We start from the raw sequence: 9,604 nt of genomic DNA on the forward strand, positions 1-9,604 counted from the left end.
TTTAGTCTCTCTTTAAAAATTAAGGCATTACAAACCCTTCTGGATTTATATTAGTTGTAACGAGGTAGATTTCTGTGATGATAAATAAAACTGTTGAATAAAAATATTCATAGCTAGGAAAGCAATTGTAACACAAATAAAACATTAGAGCTTTTTTTAGGAATTCATTCATAACAATAATATAAAATATAAACTAAAAATTAATTTATTCTATACAAAAATTTAAAGCTTAGATATTAATATTGAATAAAATATTCATTTTATTAGAGAAGTATATACAAGAGTTCAAAGTTCGATGGTATAAATACGTTTGAAAAATCAATTGGGGTCACCAGTTGCATTGTTTTTTCCATTTTGTTTATTTGGAACTGCACTGTTGTTAAGAGCAACGGACAAATCAATCAATAGTGGCCAATCCCAATTGATTTGTGCATGGGCCAGGATGCAGAAATCGGGCTCCGACGAGGGAGCCTCCTCGGCTGGCCAGCCGGAGGAAACGCCACCGGCTCCCGCCCAGAAATCCATCGATTCGGGGAATGGCGCCGAGTTTCAAATCAGTTTGAACGAGTTCCTAGAGTTTTTGAAACTGTCCTGTCATGTGAACGATATGATAGCGAAGGCTACTTCCGACATGGGGAAACCACACACTAGGGAGCCGGTGCCGCCGATGGAGGGCAATGCTCCTCCAAACGCAACCAAGAGGAATTCCAAAAAGGATGAGTTCGACTTTGCCCAACTGGCGGATAATCCGCTGGTCAACTCACTGCTGGGACTACGACGTCCCACCCGGACTTCCAGTATTCGCCACACGGACGAGAGTCGTTTGCTGCAGGAGGCGAAATCCAGTGTCCTGCGTTCGGGACATAGTCACCAAAGCCGCCCATCCCGTCTAGAGTCCACCTATCGAGGATTGCATCCCAAACTGGGCGAGCGACTGGATGCGGTCATCAATGAGGGTGTCCTGGATTCGGTGTTGGCCTTCATTTGCCCAGTTCCCTTGCCCACACAGCTGCAGAATGGCAAGAATAAACCCAAGCAGCTCCAGCCACCCAAGGAGCTTCCCACCCCGACATCGCCCACTCCCACTTCGAATTTAATTCCCCCGGCGGCTCCTCTTCCCCCTGGAATATCCAAATCCTTAATGGAGCTGGGCCACTCACATGGATCCCTACCGGCAGCTACTCCTTCGGCTCCTTGCTTGCAGCAGTCTCATCACGGAGGAGATGCACTGCATCCGGATCAAGCCACCAATAGTATGATGCGGGCAATGATCAAGGAGCCAATTCCCAAGCCAGTTGGTTTGAACGCTGGCAGACGCAAATCTCTGCTGCTGGTTAAGGACAGCAAGCATGCTAGACAGGAGAGAAAGGAGTAAGTATCTTAGATCTTTAGACAACAATTTTTTTGGTAATCATCCTTTTATAAAATATTTTTTTTTCTACATATATTTAATTTTATTAAACGTTAAACGAGTGGCTCATTTGAACATTACATTCTTTAAAAAAGGTTGTTAGTGTTCTAAAGAAGTTGCGGCACATTTACTTCCCATCCGCAGTCCGCTCCTAAAGAATTCACGGTTAATATTTTATCACCCTCGGGTGATACACATTTATGTGAAAAAGTCCTTAATAGAAATTCGTGAATCAATTTAAATTGATACATTATTTTTCCCTTGTCTTATTTTTTATGCCAGACCGGAAGTGGTGATCCACGTCTGCGACGAGGTGAAGAACACCTCGAAGGACTTCACCTGTCCGCAACACCTCCTGGTGACCAAAATGGGCTACTTTGCGGACGTGACTGCGGGTCAAAGGTTGGAGGAGATGGACATTTCGGTGCACTGCGACATTCTCATCTTCGACTGGCTGATGAAGTGGATCAAGCACAGTGCCCAGAGCCAGGATCTTCCAGTTCCCAACCAGAGCCCGGGTCCCCAGTTGGATGGCAATAATGTTGTGCCCATTTTGGTGTCCGCCAGTTTTCTGCAGATGGAACCTCTGCTCCTCGAGTGCTTGGCCTTCTGTCATGCCCATCTCAGCGAGGTGGTCCGCACATCCACGAATCTCTCGTGCCTCAATGATGCTCTGGTCACCCGACTGGCGGCCATGTTCACCAATCTGGAGCTGGAGATGGTGAGGGATAAGAAGGAAAGAGTGACGCCTCGTCTGTGGACCAAGTTGATTCAGTCCCTCAGCGAACCAGATCCGGAAGCCCTGAGGGGTCACTTCTACAGCATGTCGGGATTGTTTCGATGCTCGCGATGCTTTAATTGCGTGACCAACACCATGAAATCCTATGTGAGCTGCGTGCCCAGCAATATTCGGCTGAATCGCTGGGGCCAACTGATGAGCCACCATGTGCGGGATACCAACTGGGATCTAAGCGTGTACATTGTTCAGCTGTTCAAGGAGCTCAAGTCCTGGAGGAAGGTATACTGGAAGTTGTGGGGTCACTGCCACTATCTCTACTGCTGCACTTGCGAGGCTCACTTTCCGGTCTACCAGATGCACTGGTGCCGCTTCCATCCGGAGACACCCAACTTCCTGGGTCCCGTGGGCAATGCCGGACCCGCTGGACGCTTCTCCTGCTGCGGTCAGCAGGCTTTTCGCTATGAGACCCTGCCGGGACCAAATGTTTGTATAAAATTAAATACAATTTATTTTAAAGCTCTATGATTAAGATTAGATTCTTCAATGTCATGTTACGATGGGTTTCCAGATAAACCATCTCTTAACCAGAGGTTATAAGCTTTGGTTATATTTAAAAGCTACGACAAAGGTCAGATTTCATCTGATTTTTTTTATGATTAATAATATTTAACTCTAATTCTCTATTGGTAAAATCAACAAAACAATAAATAACTTAAGTTTCTATCACAGATTACAAACAAAATATTTAACATGACATTGAGCAATCGCTTGTAATAGTTATTTTTCCACTTTTTGTAGGGATGTCAGTTCCGTGAGCACAGTGTCCTGGTGGAAACAGATCGTGAACGAGCCATCCTGGCCATAGCCCAGTTGGTGGGCGAGAACTATGCTTTGTGTGAGCAGCCACCGTTGAGGATCCAAGAACTGGCAGCCGCCGGCGAGATCAGTCCCAGTTGGCAGGGGATCTCCTTGACTCCCCAGAGATGTCGTCAAGGTCTCCTACCGCAGCTCTGCATGGACAGTGTGCTAAAGAGAGGTGGGTAGTTATCTTCCAGCTGATGTCTTAACATACAATCTCTCTTTCCCAGTGACCAACCACCGGGTGAGCCGTCGGATGCGCGGATCGCGCTACCAAATGGACACCAGCACTGATTCCGAGACGACGTCCACCAGCGAGGATGATGCCCGATGCCTGCGTCCACGCATGCGCAATGTTCGCGATGATGATGAAGATTACAGCTCCAGTAGCGATGGTTGCGAGTCGGAGCATCGTCCTCCCCCCCGGAAAACACGTGGGAAAAAATCACGAAAGCGGTAAGATTAGCAGGATTAGGATATTAATGTACCATACTTACCTGAACTATCTGAGCAGTCCCACCGATGTATCGGGTCGTTTTTGGTCCGGCGAGCTGTCGGCCCGCAGCAACCAGGATCACCAGCGAGATTTCGAGGAGAAGATCATGAAGCAGGTTGCCAACTATGTGACCAAGAAGACCGGAACGGATCAGTGCCTGGTGCAGAATGCCCAACCGCTTGGTGGCTCCTATGTGCGTCTGGAGTCCGAGTGGAAGGAGATGCTCAAGCAGCGGCACAGCCATCACAACATCCAGGGACCGAATGCCACTGGCCTCTCCTTGCCCCAAAGCAGCAACACATGTCTGGGATCCGCAATTACAACCGGTGGATCCTCCGTTTCCGTCATGTCCAAGCAAAAGCACAAGTAGAAATCCTATTTGAGTAGATGTTAATTGCATTCGCCAGTAACGATCGTAGACCAAATATTTAGTCACAGATAACTAGTCAAATATTTAGCGCAAATCATAAATATTCATATGCAAATGTAGAACAAATTAAATTATTGAAAATGTTGAAAAATATATAAACAATTGTATTGCATTCTAACAATGTGTTCCTGGTTGTATATGTTAGATTATCACAAATTTCGTTGATAATTTACAATGCATTGGGATTTATTTAGATTTGGCATTTGAGCCTTAAGTAAACTAAACGTGAATTATATTAATTTACATTTCTCAAGCTAGGGTAAATTACATTTTCCTTTCTTCAGTCTAGGCATGTCTTACAATAAACCGATTTTAAGTGTTCAGTCTCTCCACAAACGAAATCATAACTTCTCATTAAGCATTTCTTAATATTTGTTTATTTATTTATTAACTTAACGCAATTTACAAAGACTTCGATTTGTTATACACTTCTCTTTTTCACATTTAATTTTTGTAAATAATTTTTTTTTGTAATATAAATTATGGTTGAAATGGAAAAAACAGTATTATTAAAGAAGGGGCCAGCAAATAAATGCGACTGCACGTAAGGAAATGAAACAGAACCCTGGGTTCGATTGCATAACACATGCTTGATAGGGCGCGGGCATGGCCTTAGGCTCAACCTTTCGGTGACCCACCCAGCGGCAAAATGTGCACAATAAACAGAGATATAGCGGAAAAACAAACAATTGGTATAGTTACAAGACAATGCCATTTTGTGGACATAAATTTACGAAAATGATTTTGTGTGGGGTGTGGGTACTAGAATTTAGAGTGATTGCCGATCTGAAGGTTTGATGCTGAAGTTGCCGGTGTTCCTGGTGTTGCCGCCGCCGTAAATGGTACTGATGATCGTGTGGCTGGGGCAAGCTAACTGAACAGGCCCTCCGTGGCCTTCTCCAGGTTCCAGTTCTCCTTGGAGAGCACGGCACGCGCCTCATGCTCGTCGATGCCCATGTCCTTAAGACGTTGGATCTTTGAATCACAATCGGGAAAGGTGTGCGGACCGCCCGCATAGGCGTTCGTCCAGTGCTTGGCCGTCAGCAGGAACAGGTCGTACTTGTCCTTGAACTGATAGGCCACCACAGCGTCCTGCGGATCATCTGGCTCAGCGGCGGCCAGGAGCGCCTGCAGGGACAGCAGTACAGTGCGCAGTGTCATCGCCGCTGCCCAGTTGTCCTTCAAGATGTCCAGGCAAATGGCGCCCGTCACCGACGAAATGTTCGGGTGCCATATGCGCGTTATGAAGCGAACCTGAGGAGTTAAACGTTTTGTCAGCGGCGTGTTTATTAAAAAACTTATAAACAAATGGTTTTTTTAGTGTTCAAGTTTTGTTCTACAAAAAATTGTGAGTCAAATCTCTTAGTCTGGTTCTAAATCCAGTTGAATTATTCAGTATTTTATAATCTACTCTTTTTTTATGATTCCAGATCTATCTATTAACACAAATTTGTATTGCTGAGTGTTATTAACATAATTATTTCTATTATAATCTAAATTTATATTTTCAGTTTATAGTTTCCTCCTTGTTTTTAAAATGTATAGTGAAAATGTGTTGAATTGGGGCTTACTTAACATTAATAGGCCTCAATGCTTACAGAAAGTTTGATTGTCTCTAGTAATAACTCTTGATGAACTAGCTTTGGATCCTATATATAGGAAACCTTTGATAAAATATTATAAAAGAACATTTTTTTAAAAGAATAATTCGTTTTGCATGATTACTGAGGTTCTAAGAGGTTCAAATATATTTGAAATGAATCCATTCATCAAATGATCGTTCACTTATAATTTAAATTTTGGAATTTAGTATGATTTAAAGAGGAGGTTTGAGCTTTAAGATCTCCAAATGATGAATCCTTCGGACGACAGTATTGCCCACTCACCTTTGGCGGATTGAAGGGATATGTCTCGGGCACCTTGATCTCCAGGACGAACTTGCCGCCCTCGTAGGGCGTGTCGGGCGGACCGGCGATCTCGCCGCGCAGCTCTGTCCAACTGTCGTTGACCAGTTCGATTTTGATGGAACACTGGACGATCTGTCAGGGAGTACAAAGCAAAGTATTAAATAGAAATCGGTGCGGAACGGGTGTTTACATATCACAACTCAATATCTAACGAATCAAACACGAAACCAAGAAGCGCGCCAAAAACTGGAACCAAAGTCCGTGGACATGGACCCCACCCCCTGCAGCCCAGTTAGGGGTGGTGCAGCGGGCGATGCCCAGGGAGCGGGTAAGTGGCCACCATCGTCCTTGGTCCTCGGAACACTCACCTCCTCGCTGCGCATCACCTCCTTGAACTCCCGCTTGATCCGCGACACTGCCATGTTCGCCATGATGATTCTTCTGTTTCTCGGGCTCTCTCTCTCTTCTCTCCTCTTCTCCACTACTCTCTTCACTGTTCTCTCCGTTCTACGTTCTCCTTTCTCCGCCTCTCCTCTTCTCCTCGCTGTTCTATTCTCCCACTGTTTTTGTTGTTGGCCCCTGTGCAATTTTGCGGATTTTGATTTTGTGTTGCGTTGCGTAAATTACGACTGGCTGGTGGCCTCCAAGGTCGCTCCTCGCTAGATCGGTTGTGGGGACTGTCGAAGCAACGAGCTCGACCAGCACACAATAAATAACAAAACTCGATATCCTAAATTTCTGAAAAATGACTTTTTACAGCGCTCAGCACGACTATTTTGCCTGTGCTATTTTTTTTTTGTTTTTTAGTGTGACCGCCGCGCCGCATGCCAAAAATTCTGAAAGCTCTCCTATCGATTGGCCTATCGATGGAGGTTCTGCAAATTGGCGCGAGAAATCGAAATCGACTTGAGAATAAAGTAAATTTGAATATGTATAGTGAATGTGATATATCCGTCATTTTTTAGGATACTAAAAATTATCAGGAAATGTTATTTTGTTGTGTTTGAATATTTTAGTTCAATCTTTCTTCGAAATTATTATTATTAAATATCTTTAATAGGTGTTTCTTCATTATTTTCTTTATTTTAATAAACTTTTACTTGGATTACCCCTAATCTATATAAACATGACAAAAATACAACAATATTAACGATTATAAAAACTACGGATACACATTTATAAATTTCCTGCCAACGCGACAATAATTATTGCTATAAGTTTATAAACAAAGGATACAGATAAACTTCGACTCAAGTTTCAGTCTTTTGAGTTTTCAGTCTCATCATTAGATAAGCAATTTTCCCCCCAATCAACGTAATTTAAGTATTATTAAGGCAATTGAGACAGCAATCTGCAAACTTAAGACAACATTCACAAGACTTTTCGAAGAACATAAAATCGATTAGGAATGTTGCGCCCAGTAGAACTGCCTTTAGGTTAACGTCCAAGTCCATTGGAAAGGTGAGCCCAAACATATCTGCATCGGTAAACCACTCACGGGCAAGTCCTGACCACTGTTTCGAGATCCTGCCTACCTTTTCACCATCAAGAGATATCACCTGATGAAATATAAAAATAAATATTAAATGTAAAAGATTAAGGGAAAGACCAAACCCACATTAAAGTTGACCTTGCAGCACATGGAGCAAAAACAAGCGGGTCCTTCGATGCGCAACACGAGATCTCCATTTTGGTTTAGGATACGAAAACAGGGTCTGCAAATGGACCACTCCTCCTGGATTTTACCTACCACGTTTCCAGGTGGTGCGGATATCTCAATGCTGTGCAGACAGCAGGGACAACAGATAGATGAGCAGCCCAGAGGACGGTGCATGTGGATCACCTCGTTCTTCAGATAGGTATCAAAAATCTTCATGTGAAAGGGTCTTTCGGGACAGCAGTTACGGGTGCAACAGTTGGTGTCCTCCACTGCATAGAACACCTTCTGACCCAGGACATTTTGAATGGAGTAACGATTATTGGTCTCGAATCCAGTGAGGGCCTCGAGAAGTTCGACCTTCTGCTTAACCAGAAGCTGATCGACGTTTGCCAGGTACTCTAATCCGCGTGGGCAGTGAGGTATTTCAGTTTTGGGTAATCCATTTAGTGCTATACCGGCTCCCAATCCAGGTTGAGTGACTATGGGTTGTTGTCCTGGTGAATAGGGATATTGTACAAATTCCGAGGGATACCCATTGGTAGTTTGAAGTTCTTTAAGGGGTTGAACTGGATAACATTCGACGGTTTGTAATGGGGGTGCACTATGTCCATCTCCCACTTGGTTTGGATTTTCAGTCTCTCTTGGGGACGATATCTGGGAAACTGGGTCACTGGCCCCAGGAATCTGTACCGCCACAGGGTTGGAATCCATGAAAATTCCAGTTTAAAGAACTGGGTTCTGAAAACAAAGGGAATAACAAAAATCACAAATAAATAAATGGCAAAAATTAAGCAAAGGTAAAACCAGATAACTATATCAGGTTTTCAACATAAAAACATTGAATATTATAAGATCTATTTACATCATCATTCGATATAGGTTTCGGATCAAAATCCGCCACCCAGTAACCCCTATACCATCGCATCAATCAGCCGCAGCTTTTCATTGGCACAGAACTAAGGTTATTTTCCACTGCGTCTCTGATCTTGAACACAGAATTCATAAAAATCGAAGTTCTTGTGACCTCAGTGGTATGGTTCTATTACGCTCACCTACCTTGTCAGCGGTCGGAAATTCGAAACTAGTTTTGCCTCTTATAAACAAAAATAAGAAGTTTATTTTCTAAGGCGTGGGCCTCCCCTGGCAACAGACCGAAAATAATAGACAAGCATTAATTATGCGCCATACGATCTTGTGTATATAAGGGGTACCCATGGTAAAAATGGGTATATGAGGTGTAACAGATTGACAATGACAGTTTTCAATTGGTATTAAGTTAATACTATTAGCCCATTCCATCAAAACTTCATGTATTATCTAATTTTTTTATCATCATTTCAATTTGTTAACTAAAAATTGTAGGCCTTCTATCCCAAACATAATAATTTTGAAATTTGAAAAGTTTTGATAGAGACCTGAAGACCTACTTATAGGGTATGCTCCCCGTTTGGAAACCTATAACTTATCATTCCCTTTTACTACCGAAATTCACGTTTCGCACAAATGGCGATCGAGAAAAATAAAACGTGTCAGCAGAAGCAAAAAGCGTTTGGGGAAGTTCTCAGACCAACACAGCCCCAATTTTTGGATAACAAAAATAACCCATCGAACATTTGGAGATTGTATTCAAACAGAAGAGTCTCTCAATTCTTGTACTCTTTGGCTTTTGCCTGTTGGCCACACGTGCTTGTGCTCCCCTTTTTGCGCCGCTCTTTCGTTTCGCCCCCAAAACAAAACGAGTGACCGATGCAAACAAAAAATGCCGGTTCTCTCTTTCTCTCTATATGCAATGCTCTTCCACTCGCCTGCTCTCCTTGATATACTCTTTCAAAGGATACCGTAATTTTGATAAGAAGTATGCCACAATGGGGTATATCCTACCATATCCTAACTTAAAATCAAATATCTCAATTGAAGGAAATTAGTTATAAGCTAAATTGATAAAAATCAGTATAATAAATAAACTTAACTATATGTATTTTTGTTGTTTCTAAAGTGCATTAGCTAAAGATTTTAATTAGAACTCTTAAAATTCTATTGAAATTTTATAGGGAGCAAATTGGGACCACCCAAAAAAATTGTTGCTTGTAAAATAAATATTTT

At 42.8% G+C, this 9,604-nt stretch overlaps 3 protein-coding genes across 5 annotated transcripts; 1 reads left to right on the top strand and 2 right to left on the bottom strand.

Moving 5' to 3' along the window:
• Window positions 1-414: 414 nt before the first annotated feature.
• On the top strand, window positions 415-4,046 carry LOC108012493 (SANT and BTB domain regulator of class switch recombination). Its single transcript, XM_017077901.4, has 5 exons — window positions 415-1,371; window positions 1,694-2,633; window positions 2,949-3,186; window positions 3,239-3,464; window positions 3,523-4,046. Exons 1-5 carry the CDS (start codon window positions 443-445, stop codon window positions 3,872-3,874), a joined length of 2,685 nt encoding a protein of 894 aa, XP_016933390.3. The 5' UTR covers window positions 415-442; the 3' UTR covers window positions 3,875-4,046.
• Window positions 4,047-4,288: 242 nt separating this feature from the next.
• Ubc4 (ubiquitin conjugating enzyme 4) lies at window positions 4,289-6,642 on the bottom strand. Its single transcript, XM_017078740.4, has 3 exons — window positions 6,210-6,642; window positions 5,821-5,973; window positions 4,289-5,188 (listed from the first exon to the last, which is right to left on the bottom strand). The coding sequence occupies exons 1-3, from the start codon at window positions 6,270-6,272 to the stop codon at window positions 4,805-4,807; spliced, it is 600 nt and encodes a 199-aa protein (XP_016934229.1). The 5' UTR covers window positions 6,273-6,642; the 3' UTR covers window positions 4,289-4,804.
• Window positions 6,643-6,904: 262 nt separating this feature from the next.
• On the bottom strand, window positions 6,905-8,714 carry LOC108013094 (phospholipid scramblase 2-like). Of its 3 annotated transcripts, none has more exons than XM_017078736.4 (3): window positions 8,558-8,714; window positions 7,460-8,239; window positions 6,905-7,400 (listed from the first exon to the last, which is right to left on the bottom strand). In XM_017078736.4, exons 2-3 carry the CDS (start codon window positions 8,210-8,212, stop codon window positions 7,161-7,163), a joined length of 993 nt encoding a protein of 330 aa, XP_016934225.3. In that variant the 5' UTR covers window positions 8,213-8,239; window positions 8,558-8,714; the 3' UTR covers window positions 6,905-7,160. The 3 variants fall into 3 exon arrangements, with proteins under 3 accessions (XP_016934225.3, XP_016934226.3, XP_070853012.1); XM_017078737.4 differs by having other exon boundaries at window positions 8,554-8,705; XM_070996911.1 differs by lacking the exon at window positions 8,558-8,714 and adding an exon at window positions 8,364-8,465.
• Between the last annotated feature and the right edge of the window lie 890 nt (window positions 8,715-9,604).

The sequence above is a fragment of the Drosophila suzukii genome, chromosome 3, assembly GCF_043229965.1.
Source record: "Drosophila suzukii chromosome 3, CBGP_Dsuzu_IsoJpt1.0, whole genome shotgun sequence".
NCBI classification, from domain to species: Eukaryota; Metazoa; Arthropoda; class Insecta; order Diptera; family Drosophilidae; genus Drosophila; species Drosophila suzukii.